Source organism: Scardinius erythrophthalmus, assembly GCF_964197995.2.
Source record: "Scardinius erythrophthalmus genome assembly, chromosome: 12".
NCBI classification, from domain to species: Eukaryota; Metazoa; Chordata; class Actinopteri; order Cypriniformes; family Leuciscidae; genus Scardinius; species Scardinius erythrophthalmus.
In genome coordinates this window covers 43,086,279-43,108,548 of record NC_138232.1, presented here as the reverse complement: position 1 = coordinate 43,108,548, position 22,270 = coordinate 43,086,279, and the positions used below count along the sequence as shown (strand labels likewise).

The window sequence follows — 22,270 nt, the reverse complement described above, 5'->3', positions numbered from 1 at the left end:
GCACGGTAGAAAAAGCAAATGAGGTGGTAGAAAAGGGCATTGAATTGAGGGGTTCTTTTGCATCTGTACTTCCACTTTCTACACCTGCTAAGAAGGTGACTTTGTCAAATGTTCCACCTTTTATCAAGGATGAGGTGTTAGCAAGAGAGCTTTCACGCTTTGGCAAACTTGTTTCACCTGTTAAGAAGATCGCAATTGGTAGTAAATCTGAACTTTTGAAACATGTTGTTTCATTTAGAAGGTTTACATACATGGTTTTAAACAATGGGAACGAACTTGATCTGAATTTAAAATTCAGAATAGATGAATTTGACTATACAGTCTTTGTATCGACTGACTCTATGAGATGTTTTGGGTGTGGAAAGACGGGTCATCAGATTCGTGCTTGTCCGACCAGCAACGCGAATGTCAATAAACCCGGGCCTTCGGGTGTACAGCGTGAAGTGGTTCTTTCTAATGATGCGGATGAATCAGTTTCAACTGATGCTGGTGTAAATCAAGAGTCTGTGGTTGAATCAAGAAATGAAAAAACTGTCGTTGAAGAGCATGGCGAACAGTTAGAATCGGCGAAAAATGAGTCTGTGAATAGTAAAATGGAGTTGGTCCCAGTGAGTCAGTTGTTTGATGTTGATTCTGCCACTGAAAATCCAAATAATGAGGGTAATGTTTTATTGATGGAAGTGGATCAAGTAGACCTGTTTAAAACACCCCTGAAAAGGAAGAAGAGAAATGAATGTATTGTAAATAAACAAGTAAGAAAAACAAAAGCACAGGCCTATGAAATTGACCAAGGTGCTGGAAGTGAGAGCGATTCTTCTGATTCCACTGCTTCAATCTGTTCTCAGAGTGATTGGCCATGTCACGACTGCAGCACTGAAAAAATCAAGATTTTTTTAAGAGTGACAAAAAATCTAAGAGGTGTACAAGTCGTTGATTATTTTCCAAATCTTAAAAGATTTGTTGAAGTGACTAAGAGTTCAATGAATGAAGGATGCTTCTTAGACAAAGAAGTGTATCGTCTGAAAAAAATTGTCACTAAGGTTCAAAATCAACTGAGTAATAGCGACAATGAAGCTTGATTTAATGATGTTTGGGGCCTGTCTCATACTCAGTTTTTTATGGCTAATCTTATCCTGTACTATGGGTGAATTTCGCATTGCCTCTTTAAATGTGAATGGAGCCAGAGATGTGAGGAAAAGATTGGAAATATATGAGGTAGTGAGACAGAAACAAATTGATGTTTTATTTATGCAAGAGACCCATAGTGATGATAAAAATGCTGTTGAATGGTTTAAAGAATGGAAAGGTTTATCTTTTTTAAGCCATAATACTTCTCTTAGTGGTGGAGTTGGTATTTTATTTGATAAAAAATTTGTTCCCAGTTCAGTTAAAATGGAAGAAATCATAAAAGGAAGAATTTTAAAAGTGATTGCGAACTTTGAAAAATATGTATTCATTTTTTTATGTATTTATGCCCCAAGTCAACCAATACAAAGAATGTGTTTTTTAGATACTCTTTGTAAAACTTTAGAAGAGTGTAAAGGGGAAGAATACTTGTTCTTGGGAGGTGATTTCAATTGTGCAGTAAGCAGTCTAGACAGAAATCATATTGAGCCACATATGCCATCACGTAGAAGGCTCATTCAAATGATTGAAACGCATGATTTAAGTGATGTATGGAGAAATTTTAACAAAGATGTTAGACAATATACTTGGGTTCATGCTCGAGATAACTTGTTATCATTAGCAAGGTTAGACAAGTTATTTGTCTTTAAACACCACCTTAATATTTTTAAAAGATGTTTTATTTCTCCGGTTGGTATTTCAGATCATAGTCTAATAGGATATGTTATCTCCATGAATTCTGTCAAGCCAAATAGTGCCTATTGGCATCTTAATACAACACTTTTAGATGATAGTAAGTTTAAAGAAATTTTAGAATGTTTCTGGATTAATTTTAAAGAGGAAAAAAATAATTTTCAATCTTTAAAGAACTGGTGGGATTTTGGAAAAATTCGAATAAAACAACTATGTCAACAATACACCCTGAATGTCACCAAAGAATTGACTAGATCTGTTCAGATTTTAGAAGCTGAAGTTTTGAGACTTCAAAGTTCAGCACAAACTGGAAATCAAGACCTTATTGATGATTTTAAACTTAAAAAATCAGCCTTATCGGATCTGTTGGGGTTAAAAGCACAAGGAGCATTAATAAGATCACGTTTTCAAAACTCAAATGAGATGGATGCTCCATCCAAATTTTTTTTTGGGTTAGAAAAGAAAAATGGCCAACGAAGATTTATTAACGTTTTACAATCTGAAAGTGGGGTTTTACTTTCAGATCCAATTGAAATGCGTAAGAGAGCAGTCAGTTTTTATGAAAAGTTGTATAAAAATGAGTCCAAAGAAGATCAGTGTATAGAACAATGTTTCTTTAGAGATTTACCCCAGATTTCTGAAGAATCTAATGAGGATCTTAATAAACCCATAACATTGGAAGAGTTGTATAAGAATCTTCAAAACATGGAATGTGGTCGAGTTCCTGGAATGGACGGACTGCCAATTGAGTTTTATAAATCTTATTGGAATATAATAGGTGAGGATTTATTGGAAGTTCTAAATAACAGTTTAACTGAAGGATGTCTACCTTTAAGTTGTCGAAGAGCAGTTCTCACTCTTTTACCAAAAAAAGGTGACTTAACTCAAATAACAAGTTGGCGACCTGTTTCTTTGTTATGCTGTGATTACAAGATACTTTCGAAAGTGTTAGCAACAAGACTTGGTAAGGTTTTAGCAGAGGTTATATATCCAGATCAGTCTTATTGCATCCCTGGGAGGTCAATAATTGATAACATTTCATTAATTAGAGATATTTTTGAAGTAGTTAAAATATTTGGTTTAAATGCAGGCTTGATTTCCATTGATCAAGAGAAGGCTTTTGATCGTGTTGAACATGATTATTTATGGAAAGTTATGAAAGCTTTCGGTTTTAATTCGGCTTTTAGTGATAAAATCAAAACTTTGTATAATGACATTGAGGGTGTGTTGAAGTTTAATGGTGGCTTATGCGCTCCTTTTAAGGTTCATCGTGGGATAAGACAAGGTTGTTCTTTGTCCGGAATGCTTTATGCACTGGCAATTGAACCTTTTTTACATAAACTGCGAAAAGAGTTGGCTGGTTTAAAAATTCCAAAATGTGATAATGCAATCAAGTTATCGGCGTATGCTGATGACATTGTTGTAATGATCGAAGGCCAGAAAGATATACAAAGTTTAATAAGAGTAGCCAATGATTTTGAATCTATTTCTTCTGCAAAAATCAATTGGAAAAAGAGTGATGCAGTGTTACTGGGAAAATGGAAAGAAAAAACGCCAGATCTACCAGGTGGTTTAATATGGAAAAACAATGGTTTTAAATATCTGGGGGTGCATCTGGGTGATGAAGCTACTGTGCAGAAGAATTGGGAAGGAGTAATTGAGAAGATAAAAGGTCGATTGGATAGGTGGAAGTGGCTTAAATCAGCAATGTCTTATAGAGGAAGGACGATCATAATAAATAACTTGGTTGCATCCTTTTTGTGGCATCGGTTGTCTTGTGTTGATCCACCAACATATTTGTTGTCAAAGATACAATCAATTTTGATAGAATTCTTTTGGGACAAGCTACATTGGGTAATACAAAGTATTTTGTATTTACCAAAAGAGGAAGGTGGACAAGGACTGGTCCATCTGCAAAGCAGAACTGCTACTTTTCGATTGCAGTTTTTGCAGAGATTTCTAAAAACTTCAGAAAATGAAAGTTGGAGAACAGTGACCAGCAGTATTTTAAAATCTGTTCAAAAGATGAACCTCGACAAATCCTTGTTTTTAATGGATCCTAAAAAGATTGAAATTTCATGTTTACCTGTTTTTTATCAAAATCTTTTTAAGGTTTGGAGTTGTTTTAATGTGAAATCTGAAAATATAAACTCCTTATTTTGGTTGTTGGAAGAACCCCTGATAAATGGTGCGAGACTGGATGTAATGAGCACAAGCAGCACATTTACTGAACTTTTTATTCAAGCTGGAATCACAACTTTAAAAAAACTTGTAACTTTGGTGGGGGCTGAATTTGCTAATGCTGAAGAAGTGACTGCTTGTCTGAAGATGAAATCTGTTCGAACAATGGCTCAAATATTACAGAGGATGCGATCTGCTCTTACATCAGAGGAATCTAATATGCTCAAAGACTATTGTGAAGGACTTGTTTGTCCTAATGATTTGGATCCCTTTCCTAAAATGGTTTTATCCCCCAATTTAAATGATCATTCTGGAATTTTCCTACAACTAAAGAGTTTGTGTTTAGATTTTAATGATGTTAATGGAAAACAGTTGTATAAGGTATGTGTAAAGTTTTTTAACAAAAAAGGTTTACATAAAAAAGTTGATACACCGTGGCGTGATGTTTTGAGATTGAATGAGAATGTAAGACCAGAGTGGAGAGCGTTATATAAGCCACCATTAACTAAAAAAACAGCTGACATTCATTGGAGGGTTTTGCATGGAATAATTGCAGTCAATGCTTTTGTTTCTATTTTAAATTCTGAATCAAGTCAAGATTGCCCTTTTTGTTCTGAAAGAGAAACTGTTTTCCATTGTTTTACTTATTGTTTTAGATTAAAGCCTTTGTTTGAAATGTTAAAAGCAATTTTCAATTGTTTTAATGAAGTATTTTCTGTACAGATTTTAATTTGTGGCTTTAAATATGCGAGAAGTAGAAGTGGGGAATGTCAGCTGTTGAATTTTGTACTTGGAAAAGCGAAAATGGCTATATACATTAGTAGGAGAAATCATGTAGAACAAAGGAATGATAGTGATGTGGTACAGGTGTTTAAAGTAATGGTGAAATCCAGAATTGTTGTTGATTTTCGATTTTATAAAGTAATGAATAACTTAATGAAGTTTGAATCTGTATGGTGTTACAGAGAAGCCTTATGTTCAGTTGTGAACGGAGAGTTGTGTTTTGCTTTAAATTTGTAAAGAATTAATTAATTGTGAAAAATTGTTTTTTTATGGTTGGTAATTTTTTATTGTAATAAATGTAATTTTGAAAAATCAAATCTCTCTTTCTCTCTCTCTCTCTTTCTCTCTCTCTCTCTCTCTCTCTATCTCTTTCTCTCTCTCTCTCTGCCTCACTCTCTCTCTCTCTTTCTCTCTCTCTGTCTCTCTCTCTCTATCTCTGTCTCTCTCTCTCTCTCTGCCTCTCTCTCTCTCTCTCTCTCTCTCTCTCTCCCTCTCTCTCTCTTTCTCTCTCTCTCTCTCTCTGCCTCTCTCCCTCTCTCTCTCTCTCTTTCTCTCTCTCTCTCTCTCTCTCTTTCTCTCTCTCTCTCTCTCTCTCTCTCTCTATCTCTTTCTCTCTCTCTCTCTGCCTCACTCTCTCTCTCTCTTTCTCTCTCTCTCTCTGCCTCACTCTCTCTCTTTCTCTCTCTCTCTGCCTCTCTCTCTCTCTCTCTCTCTCTCGCTCTCTCTCTCTGGTTTATTTGTGTTTGCTGTAACGCAGAGCCAAACGATCTCTGACATCTGAAACTCCCACATTCTTCTATTAGCACAAAATCAGACTCGAGTTATATCTCAAACACACATTTATTTTCATATCTTCCTGGGGACTTTCCACTGACTTGTTATGCTGAGCCGATGAACCTTTTCTAACCTTTGATCACACACACACACATATATATATAGATATGTGTTTCCAGCTTCAACAGAAAATGAGGAACTTGGATGCCCCCAAAATGGAGGTGTTTTTTTCTTCTTATGACGAATTTGCAGTTCAAGAAAAGCATAACTCACCAACACAGTTTCTGCTGGTAACCCTGCTTCAGATTCATTTCTAATATTTCTACCATGTTTAACTTCTATTTGTCTGTCGGGTGGGATCTTGCGTCGGATATTTCAACTGCATGACGCAAAGATTATGGGAATGTCAAATAGTTTAATATCAAATTCTGTTTTGATGTATTTTGCAAAACATCACACAGCCTATAACCTGAAAATGTTAATAACTCAACATAACTAATGTTTTAAAATCCCCCTGTATTTAATAATTTTATCCCTTAAAACTCATGATCACCAAAATGACATTTTTAAAAGTTTTTCCTTGAAAAAATTTACTTCAGGTCGGTTCAATGAATATGCAAATGAGCCCCGCCTCCACTCACACTGGTTGACGATCACACGTTGATCTGATTGGTTACAAGGTAGTTTGTGACGTCAGAACCACCAGCGATTTCAAAGCGTGTTTTTGAGACTGTCTTTGGTTCACTGCAGTTTTAAGGAGGAAATACTCAGCAATGCTGTCGACTTATGAATTTACACATGGATTGTCTTAAAGCAGATTAAAAACACCACATAGACACATAAACAACATTAAAAGCTGGATTTACACCACAGGGAGACTTTAAAGTAGAAATGAAAGGTGAGTTGTGCTGGTCTCCTCTATTGTGTCGTATATCGAGTGAAGCGCTTCAGGAACAAGAACAAATGTGGGCGGGGCTTGATTGTGTCTGCCGGGAATTTATTGGATGGTTGTGGTTTGCTATTGGCTGATTTCATGTGAGTGACAGGTTGACAGAGAAACTGCAAGAGTTGTTATTCTGATCCAAGATTATTAAAAAATAATAATGATGGGCACCCATGAATCATTTACAATAAACACTGCAATATATTCCATTGTCCATTTTGCTTTAATGGTTACTTTAACTGTGTGTGGCGCTATTAGAGTGTAATTCTGCTCCTGACCGCAGGGTGTCAGTGTTGAACCACAGACAGTCGCGGATCTCAGTCATTCTAATCTGGAATGCAATGCATGAATAAACCATTTATATAGATCGAGATCTCACTACATGATAAAACTTTAACAATTCTGTACAAAGGCTTTATTTGTTCCAGCAAATATGAATTTGTGTTGCTTATACATTCATTTTAATCTTCCTTACAATTTGTCAGCAACATAAAGCACTGCTTTCCTACAAAAGAAACAAAACACAGTTTTATCCGTTTACTCTGCATCGCGTTACAGGAAAGTAAACTCAAAAACTAAACCTGCCTCATTATTCCCCCTCATGACACCACAGGCGCTGTCAGATTCTTCAGAATTTCTCACTTTTGTTTCCACGATATAACGAAAGTCTGACCGTTTTGTTTCAACATGAATAATAATGATAACAGAACCGCCAGTTGTGGAGGAGCTCTGCTAAAGTCTGATCGTTAGGGATGCGGCTAAACCGAGTTTCTAGCAGGTAATTCTAGCTGACAAGTCTACAATTATTGTCATGTTGTGGCTGATATTATTTTGTCTAAATAATAACAAATAAACAATAAATCCTTAAGCAGCTGATATTGAATGAGGCTGTTTAGTCCAGTTGAATAAAGTGAATGTTTCTGAACAGGGTTTGAAATGAACTTTTCCACTCACAACTAAAGTTTTAAGTTACCGGCCATTCAGAACTTCTTCTAGCCAAATTTTTATATATATATATATATATTTTTTAATCTTCGCTATTGCTTCAATGCAATTGAACAAGCGTGCCGTTATTTGTTGTGTAGTGACGAGTGTGTTCAAGTAAGCAGATATGAGCAGATTCTGTACTTAATAAAACTGTATTTAATAAAACATGATGACTATTGATGAGTAAATCTGCACAGATTTGTCTTACACGAACTTCCCCAGCAGAGTAAATATAATAAGTAACTCGCCACATTGGCTCGTGATTTGACAGCGTTACTCGCCACAGTCGATTCTCACCCGCATCTGGCAGGTTAGCGGGTGTTAACGTCCAGTTTATGAACCTAAACTCAATTCTGCACATCCACATGACTGACATCATCAAAGCACATTTCCCATGATGCTCAGAGCACAGAGGCCGAGCGCTGGGAAGTATGGAGGTCTCAGAGGGTGGAGGAAATGAGGCGCTTGATCCATCCGGTGAGTTTGGTGATCCGAGTGTAAACCCCGTAATAATCTGGGCGTCCGCAGCCTCGTCCCCAGCTCACCACACCGGCCAGAAACCAGCGTCCCGACGGCTCCTGACACACCAGCGGCCCGCCAGAGTCGCCCTGACCACACACACACGTCACTTACACATCTCTGGTGGAAGACTTTGTGCATAATTAATATTTTAATAGTAAAAATATATAGTAAAATATGTAATATTTCAATAGGTGTATCCTTGAAAGGGACACATATCATGAAAATCAGACTTTTCCCGTGTTTAAAGCGTAACTCTCGCCAAAATGCAACCAAGGCTCTTTTTGTTAATCTACCCGAGGCAAACTTTCATTTAAAACATAATTAGAATGGTAATTCTAGACCGTGTTTTTGTTTTAGGTTAAAATGCCTTGTCATTTTGACAGTCAAAAATAGTCGATTTCCAAACTTAAAAGTGGTGTTTCCATTCTTATTATGCTTTTAAACGAAAGTTTGCCTCGGGTAGATTAACAAAAAGACCCTAGGTTGCATTTTGGCGAGAGTTACGCTTTAAGTGCTATAATCGGGTCGCCGGTGCTTCTACCAACCCAGAAACCAACAACTACAGAAATGTCTCCACTAACATTCAGAAGCTCTTCCTGAGTCTCTCCGTAAGGCTGCACTCGCTACTGGTTATTCTGGGATTCTGGATGAGGGAGATTGGCCTGTTCTGTTATTGCCGGAGTTTCTGAAGCTCGTGTAAAGACTCCGCCCTCTTCTGAATAGAGGCGGAGCTGCAGCTCATTTGCATTTAAAGGGACACACAAAAACGGTGCGTTTTTTTGCTCACACACACAAAGGGGGAAATTTGACAAGCTATAATAAATGATCTGGTATTTTGAGCTCAAATATCACACACACATTCTGGGGACGCCAGAGATTTATATTACATCTTGTGAAAAGGGGCATAATATGTCACCTTTAGAAATTTAAATAATATACAGTAACTATATTCTTTATAAGAAAACAAAAAAACATGAATGTATAAGAATTTACAAAGAAACCAAAGAATTTACTTTAATCATGTTTTGCCTCTTTTTAAAAGGACCTGTGGTGTGAATTAAAAGTACAAATAATTCATGCCGTCTCTCAATTAATATTCTCATGCATCATCACGGTTATAGCAGTGTGATTATGGTGTGTCACCTGACAGGAGTCCTTCCCTCCACTGCGATATCCGGCACAAATCATTCTGGGAGTGATCATGTAACCATAGGAACGCACGCATGCATCTTCACTGACCAATCGCACGTCTACTTTCTGCAGGACGTCACTCACTGCACCTGATGGAGAGACAGACACACAAGCTGTGGTGAAAATCCAGCTTTTAATGTTGTTTATGTGTCTATGTAGTGTTTTTAATATGCTTTAAGACAAACCATGTGTAAATTCATAAGTCGACACCATTGCTGGGTATTTTCTCCTTAAAATTTAACCAAAGACAGTCTCAAAAACACGCTTTGAAATCGCTGGTGTTTCTGACGTTACAAACTACCTTGTAACCAATCAGATCAACGTGTGATCGTCAACCAGTGGATCTCTGAGCTGAGTGAGTGAGTGAGTGGAGGCGGGGCTCATTTGCATATTCATAGAACCGCTCATACTAAATGAGGCAAGGGTGTACATTATATTCAAGCTATTTTAAGCCATGAAGATTTTTAGCGCAATTTTCCACCGGACAAAATTGCGATTGTTAACTCATGATTTCTGTTCTGTCTGTGCGCACCAATCTTGCACTTCTATCTACTCCTCAACCAGACCACCTAGAGACTTCGGGTTTTCGGCATTATGTTAAGGAAGGTCTAATCTCGGGAACGCACAAAAAAAATCCAGGAAAAGATTTACTATCTCTTAGTGTTGTGATCCCATGACGTGAGAAAATTGCGCTAAAACACTCACTGAGTTTTTATTACTTGTTTTTTTTCAAGGATTTTTTTTTTTAAATATATCATTTTGGTGATCAAAGATGAGTTTTAAGAGATAAAATGATTGAATACAGGGTGAGTTTAAATCTTTACTAGTGTTTGATTTCCAGTCTCTAACAACAGCATTATTCCCACTCTGCTGGTTATTCCTCTATTTAATAACATGCAGCAGGTGACTTTCTCTCACAGCATCATATGGTCAGTGAAACTAAACCAAATGTACAAAAATCAAGAAACACTTGATTCAGTTCCTCATATTTTAGTTTTGGTGGTTTAATGTTTCGTGTGTCAAATTTATCAGGGGTGAAAAAGGTTGACAAAGAAGTGAAGGAAGAAATATCAGCTTTAAAATGTGATTTACAGATGAAAAAAAAGAGCCTAAACTCACCTAAAATAAAATAAATTTAAAAAAGCTCACGTTGTTTCAGGCCACATTCACAAGCTGTTATTGATGTCTTTCCGTGGATAAATACTGATTGAGCAAATACATGAGACATGATTCATTTCAGTAAGTTCTACTGTATCTTTCAATATTCATTCTGATGTTCATGCATGTTTTTTCATGCTATAACTAGTTGTAAAGAGGAAGAAAAGCGTTATGCATAAAATCAAGCCCCGCCCTTGCAAGCTCATGCCCACATCTAAACATCCAATCAACAGCTGATGCTTAAAATCAAGCCCCGCCCCTGCAAGCTCATGCCCTAAACATCCAGTCAACAGCTGACGCATAAAATCAAGCCCCACCCCTGCAAGCTCACGCCCTAAACATCCAATCAACAGCTCATGCATAAAATCAAGCCCCGCCCCTGCAAGCTCATGCCCTAAATATCCAATCAACAGCTGACGCATAAAATCAAGTCCCGCCCCTGCAAGCTCACGCCCACATCTAAACATCCAGTCAACAGCTGATGCATAAAATCAAGCCCCACCCCTGCAAGCTCACGCCCACATCTAAACATCCAATCAACAGCTGATGCTTAAAATCAAGCCCCACCCCTGCAAGCTCATGCCCTAAACATCCAATCAACAGCTGATGCTTAAAATCAAGCCCCACCCCTGCAAGCTCATGCCCTAAACATCCAGTCAACAGCTGACGCATAAAATCAAGCCCCGCCCCTGCAAGCTCACGCCCTAAACATCCAATCAACAGCTGACGCATAAAATCAAGCCCCGCCCCTGCAAGCTCACGCCCTAAACATCCAATCAACAGCTCATGCTTAAAATCAAGCCCCGCCCCTGCAAGCTCATGCCCTAAACATCCAATCAACAGCTGATGCATAAAATCAAGCCCCGCCCCTGCAATCTCACGCCCACATCTAAACATCCAATCAACAGCTGATGCTTAAAATCAAGCCCCGCCCCTGCAAGCTCACGCCCTAAACATCCAATCAACAGCTGATGCTTAAAATCAAGCCCTGCCCCTGCAAGCTCATGCCCTAAACATCCAGTCAACAGCTGATGCATAAAATCAAGCCCCACCCCTGCAAGCTCACGCCCTAAACATCCAATCAACAGCTGACGCATAAAATCAAGCCCCGCCGCTGCAATCTCACGCCCACATCTAAACATCCAATCAACAGCTGATGCTTCAAATCAAGCCCCGCCCCTGCAAGCTCACGCCCTAAACATCCAATCAACAGCTGATGCTTAAAATCAAGCCCCGCCCCTGCAAGCTCATGCCCTAAACATCCAGTCAACAGCTGACGCATAAAATCAAGCCCCACCCCTGCAAGCTCACGCCCTAAACATCCAATCAACAGCTGATGCATGCATAAAATCAAGCCCCGCCCCTGCAAGCTCATGCCCTAAACATCCAATCAACAGCTGACGCATAAAATCAAGTCCCGCCCCTGCAAGCTCACGCCCACATCTAAACATCCAGTCAACAGCTGATGCATAAAATCAAGCCCCACCCCTGCAAGCTCACGCCCACATCTAAACATCCAATCAACAGCTGATGCTTAAAATCAAGCCCCACCCCTGCAAGCTCATGCCCTAAACATCCAATCAACAGCTGATGCTTAAAATCAAGCCCCACCCCTGCAAGCTCATGCCCTAAACATCCAAGTCAAGTCAAGTCAAGTCAACTTTATTTATATAGCGCTTTTCACAATACAGATTGTATCAAAGCAGCTTCACAGTATTAAATAAAATAGTACATCAGTGTTTGTTTCTGGTGTAAAACATCCACGTTTGGTAATGCTGATCAATAGCACTGTTGAATCGATTAATCAAATTAAGTATCCCCAACTGAGCAAGCCAAAGGCAACAGTGGCAAGGAACCGAAAAACTCCATCAGGTGACCTAATGGAGAAAAAAAAAAAACCTTGGGAGAACCCGGGCTCAGTCGGGGGCCAGTTCTCCTCTGGCGTTTATGAAGTAGAGACCGGATTTAACTGTAAGATTAAAAGTATTATATGAATGCCTGGCTAAAGAGATGCGTCTTTAATCTAGTTTTAAACTGGGAGAGCGAGTCTGAGCAACGAACAGTATCCGGAAGACTATTCCAGAGTTTTGGAGCTAAATGTGAAAATGCTCTCCCTCCTTTGGTGGATCTGGATATCCTAGGTATGACCAAACGCCTCGAATTTAGTGATCTTAAAGAGCGCGATGGATTATAGGGCGATAGAAGATCCGTTAAATAAACTGGAGCTAAGCCGTTTAGGGCTTTATAAGTCAGTAGCAATACCTTGTAATTAATACGGAACTTTATAGGTAACCAATGTAGTGATGATAAAATTGGTGTTATATGGTCAAATTTTCTTGATCTAGTAAGAACTCTAGCGGCGGCATTTTGGACTAACTGTAGCTTGTTTATTGAGGATGCAGGACAGCCAGCTAATAAAGCATTACAGTAATCTAGTCTCGAGGTCATGAATGCATGAACTAACTTTTCTGCATCAGAAACTGATAGCATATTACGTAACTTAGCAATGTTTCTAAGGTGGAAAAAGGCTGTTCTTGTAACATATAAAATATGATTTTCAAAAGACAAGTTACAATCTAATATAACACCCAGGTCTTTTACTGTAGAGGATAGAGTAACAGGACACCCTACTATGTTAAAGTTGTATTGTAAGAGGTTTTGTGGGCGTTTTTTTGAACCAATAAGTATTACCTCTGTCTTATCTGGATTTAATAAAAGAAAATTGCGCGTCATCCAATCTTTTATATCTTTAACACACTCTGTCAATTTGGATAATTTAGCGTTTTCATCCGGCCGTGATGAAATATATAGTTGAGTGTCATCAGCATAACAATGGAAACTAATTCCATGTTTCCTTATAATATTTCCAAGTGGCAGCATATATATTGAGAATAACAGAGGGCCTAACACAGATCCCTGCGGCACTCCATAGTTTACTGGAGTTATGATCGATTTTTCTCCATTTAAATAGACAAAATGGTAGCGGTCTGATAAGTATGATCTGAACCAGCTTAATGCTTGTCCTTGAACACCGGTATAGTTTTGTAGTCGATCTAAGAGTATTATGTGATCTATAGTATCGAACGCAGCACTAAGATCAAGTAAAACTAGTATTGAGATACAGCCTTGGTCAGAAGCTAAGAGTAAATCATTTGTGATTTTAACGAGCGCAGTTTCAGTGCTATGGTGCGGCCTGAATCCAGACTGAAACTTTTAATAGGTGTCATTTTCTTGCAAGAAAGAGCCCAGTTGGGCAGACACAACTTTTTCTAATATTTTGGACATAAAAGGTAGATTTGAAATGGGTCTATAATTTGCTAGGTTATTTGGGTCTAATTGTGGTTTCTTAATGAGAGGTTTTATAACTGCCAATTTAAATGTTCTTGGAACATGACCTAAAGTTAAAGATGAGTTAATAATATTGAGGAGAGGCTCTTCCACTATAGGTAACACTTCTTTCAATAGTTTAGTTGGTATGGGATCTAATAAACATGTTGTTGTTTTAGAGGAAATGATAAGTTTATTTAACTCTTTTTGTTCTATAGTTGTAAAGCACTGTAATTGTTCTTGCGGGGTGATAATCGAGGCTGAATTATAAGGCGCGATTGAGGATTGAACGTTTACAATTGTGGATCTGATGTTTTCTATTTTCTCAGTGAAAAAATTCATGAAATCATTACTACTAAACTGTAACGGGATATTTTGTTCAGGAGACATCTTTTTATTTGTTAGTCTAGCCACGGTGTTAAATAAGAACCTAGCATTGTTTTGGTTGTTTTCTATTAGTTTGCGGAGATGCTCAGCCCTGGCCGCCAGCTAGTCAACAGCTGACGCATAAAATCAAGCCCCGCCCCTGCAAGCTCACGCCCTAAACATCCAATCAACAGCTGACGCATAAAATCAAGCCCCGCCCCTGCAAGCTCATGCCCTAAACATCCAATCAACAGCTGACGCATAAAATCAAGCCCCGCCCCTGCAAGCTCACGCCCTAAACATCCAATCAACAGCTCATGCTTAAAATCAAGCCCCGCCCCTGCAAGCTCATGCCCTAAACATCCAATCAACAGCTGATGCATAAAATCAAGCCCCGCCCCTGCAATCTCACACCCACATCTAAACATCCAATCAACAGCTGATGCTTAAAATCAAGCCCCGCCCCTGCAAGCTCACGCCCTAAACATCCAATCAACAGCTGATGCTTAAAATCAAGCCCCGCCCCTGCAAGCTCACACCCACATCTAAACATCCAGTCAACAGCTGACGCATAAAATCAAGCCCCGCCCCTGCAAGCTCACGTCCACATCTAAACATCCAATCAACAGCTGATGCTTAAAATCAAGCCCCACCCCTGCAAGCTCATGCCCTAAACATCCAGTCAATAGCTGACGCATCAAATCAAGCCCCGCCCCTGCAAGCTCACGCCCTAAACATCCCATCAACAGCTGATGCATAAAATCAAGCCCCGCCCCTGCAAGCTCACACCCTAAACATCCAATCAACAGCTGATGCATAAAATCAAGCCCCGCCCCTGGAAGTTCACGCCCACATCTAAACATCCAATCAACAGCTGATGCATAAAATCAAGCCCCGCCCCTGCAAGTTCACGCCCACATCTAAACATCCAATCAACAGCTGATGCATAAAATCAAGCCCCGCCCCTGCAAGCTCACACATACATCTAAACACCCAATAGACAGTTGACGCATAAAATCAAGCCCCGCCCCTGCAAGCTCACACAAACATCTAAACATCCAATCAACAGCTGATGTATAAAATCAAGCCCCGCCCCTGCAAGCTCACGCCCTAAACATCCAATAGACAGTTGACGCGTAAAATCAAGCCCCGCCCCTGCAAGCTCACGCCAACATCTAAACATCCAATCAACAGCTGATGCTTAAAATCAAGCCCCGCCCCTGCAAGCTCACACCAACATCTAAACATCCAATCAACAGCTGATGCATAAAATCAAGCCCCGCCCCAGCAAGCTCACGCCCTAAACATCCAATCAACAGCTGATGCTTAAAATCAAGCCCCGCCCCTGCAAGCTCACACCAACATCTAAACATCCAATCATCAGCTGATGCATAAAATCAAGCCCCGCCCCTGCAAGCTCACACCCTAAACATCCAATAAACAGCTGATGCTTAAAATCAAGCCCCGCCTCTGCAAGCTCACGCCCACATCTAAACACCCAATAAACAGCTGATTCTTAAAATCAAGTCAAGTCAAGTCATCTTCATTTATATAGCGCTTTTAACAATGTAGATTGTCTCAAAGCAGCTTTACAGAGATAAGCGTATAATTTAAGGTAACAGAGATTGTTTCGGCTTTACAGCAGAGTTAAGTTATTTCCATCTAAAGTTAGTTTTAATTGATTTGGTTCCGTCGCAATGATCATTTGTTATTAAATTAGGGGCCGCTAAGACGACACCATTCTCTCTACACAGACTTTAAACGCGAACCTGTGAGAAACGCTGATGGCGGTCACATGCGCATTTAGAATGGGTTCTATAGTTATGTGCGTTAGAATATACGCAGGTTTGGAATTCCCTACAAGCCAAGCATCCGCCCCTGCAAGCTCTTCAGTTTCATGGCATCGCTGCAAACCTCCACTTCTGGAACCTTTATTAGTAAAAGTGTAGCGTGTGTATTGACTGGTTGAGATGTGTTTTGGGGTGTCGTACCTCCCTCCCGCAGCGCTCCCCATCCCGTGACCCAGCACAGCAGGTCGGCCTCCAGCTGGTGGGTCGCGGGCGGAAGGCAGACCGGATGAGCTAAAGTGCTCGACCACACGGGCCGGACCAGCCGAAGCAGAGCCACGTCATAGTCGTGAGTCTCGTCCTCGTAGTAGTGGTGCAGGTGAATGTGCGACACTCGCACCGCCTCCTCCGACTGACTGCTGCCGTCCAGCCGAAGCTTGCCCAGGTAGATGATCCACACAGACGGGGAGAAGAACCTGCACACACAGCCAATGCATTCACCCGGACAGGATGAGCACCAGTATAACTCATTACAGGTAACTTGAGTTAGGTAATCAGATTACTTTTTCAAGTGAATAGTAAAGTAACGCATTACTTTTACAGTTTACATCAAACACAGACACACAGCGAATGCATTCACCCGGACCGGGGTGCGTTTCCCAAAAGCATCGTTAGTCAACTATGTTCGCAAGTTCTGTCGCTATCAGCAGTTCAACGAGTCTGTGTTTCCCGAAACCATCGTTCCAACTAACATTCGCAAACAGCATCACAGAGTTGTGTGTTTGGAGCGACAGATCTCGACCTGTGGTTAGAAGAGTTTATAGTTTGCATGACATGTGGACTCAATAAATCCTGATCTTGAGCAGAATAATCAAGCTGACATTCAGAACAATCTATATCTTTTATTTAGAATACATTCAAATGTCATTTACGTCTTTTAGTTTGTCGAGAGATTTAAAGTGTTGTTTTTGAAGAGTGCGCATGTGTGAACGAGCTCTAGTATGGAAGTAAAATAATGTCAAATTTTCTGAAATAAAAAGCCTGTTGAATTGCACTACTTGAAAAAAATAAGCATTGCATTAACCATGCTTGCATTTTAATGCATTGTATTTTTAGGGCTTGCATTTTTATGGGCTGAAATTCAACATGGTTGAATATTTAAGCTGTGAATATTTCAATTAAAAACATTTCAAACACATTTTCATTATTAAACATTCAATAATCCATATTTACCTTTCATATTTCACTTCCAAAACATTCAAACTGTTTAAAAATACAACATATAATATTCAACAGGCAATTTTCGGTCCATTTTACTTCGCTTTGCAAATTCGCTTCCACAAATTCAGTGGTTCAAATTCGACAGTAAATTCAACATTGACATCCAGGAACTGCAGGAAAAGCAGTAGATTGCCGAGCATAATCTCCATCTGCTGTTAGTCGACCTCACCAGTAGGAGGTGCAACAGCGCGTGTTGTTGACGAAGACCAGCAACAGTTATAACAAGCCATTCATTCATAAAATGAAAATGATTATCTGTCAGTATATATGAGGAAAAGATGATAAACACACAAAAGCTGTGTTTATGTTTCATTCAATAACTTCATTGTTACTTTCCCTGTGTAGCCTACATGTTAAAAGCTTTCTCTATGAACGGGATTATAATCGGTTTCCCTCAATACCTCATACTCAAGGATTCCCCTTCCGTCGGGTCAAAACGCTTAACGTAGCTCAGAGCCATAGAGAGAAAGAGTTGCGACACTCCCATAGACCTCCGTTGTAAATAATGGCGGCGCTTTTAACCTTCTACTTCCGGGATTTGAAGATCGGAATAGTTCTAAACACTGTCATTTTGGCGTTGGACACCATTCACTTACATTGCTGCGCGTCGAGTTGTTCTAGAGTTAAGTTGCTGAAATATCGACCTCTTTTGATTTGTCAACTGTCTATGTTGTATCAGAGGCCCTTTGCGATGCTTATACTGGTCTTCATTTGTATATGCACAGCGTAATTATTTATATTTTATGTTGGTTGTTTCAACCAATTTTCAAGCACTGCCTGCTAGCTAGTGCGACTTCGTCAGCTGTGACAGTAAGAGTTCGGTAATGAATCACTACCACCTTTATAGCAACTTTTATTTAATTTAATTTTTTGGGATATACTAACTTTTCATTATGTTTTATTGTCTTGAGTGAAGCGGCTTGTGAGAACAATGCTGGACCTCTAGGATTGTTATGGGATCACCAGTCCTGTCTGTTTCATGGATCACCTGCCCCTGGTTTTTGTTTTTCTTGTTCACACACACCCACACAAGCACACATTTTTGTTGTCTGTCATTGTTTAATAAAAAATATTTAAGCGAACTCTGAACGGACCGCCACGGCAGACCTCTTTGCGTGATCATGAAGGTAGGCTAATGGCTGAATCAAAATTTATAAGCAGAATCACGGGAATCAATAGCCTAATACAGCCCAGTTGTGCTAAAATAAATATCATGAGACGTCCATCATCAGATGAATGATATGGAAAAGTTAAGTTAGAGCCGCTAAAGCCAGTGCTACTACCCATGCGAACATGAACACTGAGCTTTTCCCTCCAAAAATATAGCCTAAAACTTATCTCCAAATGCAAAACTGACATTAACAAAATGCAATAATGCAATAACAGCTGAAAAAGTACTTGGGTGTGTGTTTTATTTTATATTTACCACTCAATAATGCAATCGCTGCTGTCTGTCCCATAGAAGAGCATGACAGCCAGCGTATGTTTTAAAACTATTGGGGCTTACATGAACCACGTGACAGCCATAGCGGCGACATCAAAGAGTGTCGCAACTCTTTCTCTCTATGGCTCTGACGTAGCTTATGGACCAAACTCGCACTTTATTGGGGATGTAGGCTGTAGGCTACTATATAGGCTACAGGCAAGCAGATGGACTCAGAATATGAACTTAAAGGGTTACTTCAGGATTTAGCATTAAGCTTTGTATTAGTAGAAAACCTGTAGTATTTTCGAATTACCATGCTTTCCACCCTCATATCCCCCTGAGACAAGAGATTTATGTATTTTTTGTCTGGAAAAAATCCTCCGATGACGCAAAAATCGTCATTTTGCGTCATCGGAGGATTTTCTGGCCAGAGGCTAAAGACTACAGGCAGTAGATGGCGTTGTTCCGCATGTGTTCAACCCGCCCATAGAGGGTGGGATCTCACTCACATAATGTACACAGTATCAGCCGTCTTTCTTTGGAAGCTAAGCTAGCAGGCTCTTTTTCTGTGGAGAAAGCTGAATAGTAGGAGAAAGCTGAGTAAGTAACCATCCTCCTTTTCCCGGACTTGTCCGGCGGGCGAGATCGTTCAAAATGTCCGGGATTCAGCTTTTGCTTTCTGCGGTCGCCATTCATTGTTTACATGCACACCTTTCAATCTAACTGAATTCATTCCGATTGGTGAATTTGAATGTAGTGTTTACATGAACGCTAAACAAGTGATCATATGATGATCGTTTTACCAATGCTAAGAAAAATTCCCGCTTCTCCGTGAGAGATGCGAGACCCGGCGCGTCTCAGTAATGACGCCACCGGCCTCGCGCTGTTCTCCCGCGGCCATCAGTCTCGTCCTGCTCGCCACAGTAAACATGATGAATGGCGACTGTAGAACGCAAAAGCCTAATCTCGGACATTTTGGACGATCTCTAAATCCCTCGCAAACTCATCACTAGGGTTGCCAACTCTCTGAAATGAAAATAAGGAACGGGGGGACACGCCCCCGTGACACGCCCCCCAAGGAATAATAAAAAAAAATAATAACTCCTGAAATGATGACTTCTGGTGAATATTGTGGAAACTAATTGATATATTTAGATAAATATATTTAATACATTGTAGCATATTATAATACAACTTATAGGCCTATAGAATAGCAAAGTAGGCCTAATCAATATACAAGACTGAACCACATAAGTTAGATGTGAAATATAAAGCCTATCATGATCATTTTGCCAACAATGAACCATGGATTTGTTTAGTTTATAATACATTTTATTTTTAACTTAAACAAATACAACATCTAACATTCAAAACTTCTGTAGCCTTGTGCAAACTTATTCAATAGAATAAGACTTCTAGAATGTTCTTTCCAGTGCAAAAAAATATATTTTTAATTTAATTAGACAACATTTTAAGGAGGTGTAGTGCAAATATATTTATATAATTATACTTCCATTATAGTTAACTTTCTTTCCAGTGCAAAACAATAATATAAAAACATAAATAAAAAAGCTAATAAAGAAAATCTAAAATATTGCACTCAAATACTGCATTCAAGCAATCCAACACCTGTATGCACATGGAAAATCTCACAGAAATAAATAAACCTCCAGACTAAGCACATTGTGCAGCTATTTTTTCCATGTGTACTTTTTTGATTTCTTTACAATGTTAGGCTAAACCTGTACTATCTCTTTTAATATAATCACTTGAATCACATATCAGCTGGAGACGTCTGACGGACAAGGAACCGTGACATCGCTCGGCCGTGTATTCGTTGTCCCTCACGCATTCCAGCCACGGTTAGTCATTTTCCCATTCAATTCTATATTTTTGTGCTCTTTTCTTTTTCGCCGGCTGCTCGGAGGAAGTCAATAGGCTTGTTCGACTTCATGCAGCTCTGCGCAGACCGATCGGCGGCTGACTTGAAGCAGTGCATGCCGGTTAGAAATTTTGTCCGACTTGATCCAGCGCCGACGCCACGTGACTGTGACGTATGCCATCAAAGTACCGCGAGACCGATTCGAGAGTAGCCGGAGAACTCAGCCAGCGCAGCTTCTCAAGAGCGGCTGCACTGGGCTTCACGAGGGCTGATGACGACACAGCTGTTCCACGATTGGCCAGATCCATTGCATGACAACGATCACGTGTGTTTCGTGTTTATTCAAACACCTTTAGTTCCTCTAAAGCGCACAACAAATCAGTTTTTTATAACAGTAAACACTCTTTTCATGTAGTTGCGATGTTATATTGTGTCATGTTTATCAAAATAAAACTGATTAAAAAACGTAGACTCCACTTCATTGATAGTAGCTTATGTTGAAGGTTGAACTTTATTCTTGTTCAAACAGACGCTGTGTGAAGAAGCAGTATATAAAGTATTGAATGAAAATGTCTCTGAAACATTATTTGGCAAATATTGCATTTATTTCACTTCAGCTGTGGTAAAGTATGCAAACACCACGTGAGCGGTCACTACGGGAACCAGAAAGTGTCCGACTTCACGTCTCCGTTTGCAGCTCCTCCCCGTCTGCACGCGGCTACTCTCGCCGATCGGGTGCATCCAGCCGCAGCCGATGTCGAACACACCTATTTTTACACTTCCCGCTGTTGTCACTTGTCGTCATCGTTGCTACGATACGTGACTCACAATGACTGAAACGACCAATTAAAAGGGCATTCTCTGATGACGTTCCAAGATGTTAAAAACGCTACGCTGATCATAGACAATCCGGGGGAGAAATTAGTAGCCTATCTACCGCACCGTCGGGGTTTTTTTTCACTGCACTGAATTGATTCTCAAAAATACGGAACAAAGTGCGTTCCGTATCAATTCAATACGGAACAAGACTTTTATGTGTCAAATACGGAACGATTCCGTATTATACGGAACGGTTGGCAACCCTACTCATCACGTAGGCTAGCTTTGTTGTTTACAACTGCGCACTCTTACCGGTAGGCGTGGCCTCCTAAGGCAGCGAACAAGTGCATTCTGGGAGTTGTTGTCTTTCATCCACATAAGCCAAAAATACATTTTCTGGCTTTTCTCAGTCTAGAAAGCTCCAAATTCAAAAATTTCTTTACATTTCTTCTACTTAAATGACCTATTTTAAATACACATTCATCTTCCCAGAGGTGAAGTATCCCTTTAATGCGCATGAAGTTATGCTGAGCGTTTCACAGTGATATACTGGCATAAAATCAACACTTGATCAATACTAACACTTTCTCTTCTATTCTATTCTCTCTCTCTCTCTCTCTCTCTCTCTCTCTCTCTCTATAAATACATATAGTATGCCTACGTGTATTGCATTAGCTTAAACTGGGAAGAGTCATAACACTTGCATATTGTTGTCCTCCTATTGTTAGTTTAACTGTAAATCGCTTTGGATAAAAGCGTCTGCTAAATGACTAAATGTAAAATTGGCTTGACATTGGACATTCGCACATTTGGGGACCGTCTCTAAAGTTGCTTACAACATTGGCAAACACGTTTCTAACTTCAATAGCAAACTTAAATTTATTTGAATAAATATCAAAAATCCAAAGGGTGCGCATTATGCCTGACACTACATGAACACTTAACAGTTGGTTTTATGACTGTAAGTCGTTCTATTCAAATGCTATCGAAGTTAGAAACGTGCATACCAAAGTCGTATACACTTT

The 22,270-nt window shown here is 39.6% G+C and overlaps 1 protein-coding gene across 1 annotated transcript in view; it reads right to left on the bottom strand.

Annotated features, from left to right (window-relative positions):
- Positions 1-7,926: 7,926 nt before the first annotated feature.
- The window catches only part of tmprss6 (transmembrane serine protease 6), a gene marked incomplete at both ends in the record, with an annotated part of 35,879 nt that continues 21,535 nt past the window's right edge, over positions 7,927-22,270 (bottom strand). The window contains 3 exons of the mRNA XM_081380546.1: positions 7,927-8,094; positions 9,152-9,288; positions 16,042-16,313. Of these exons, the coding sequence (XP_081236672.1) occupies positions 7,927-8,094; positions 9,152-9,288; positions 16,042-16,313 (577 nt within the window). The remainder of the gene's footprint in view (positions 8,095-9,151; positions 9,289-16,041; positions 16,314-22,270) is intronic.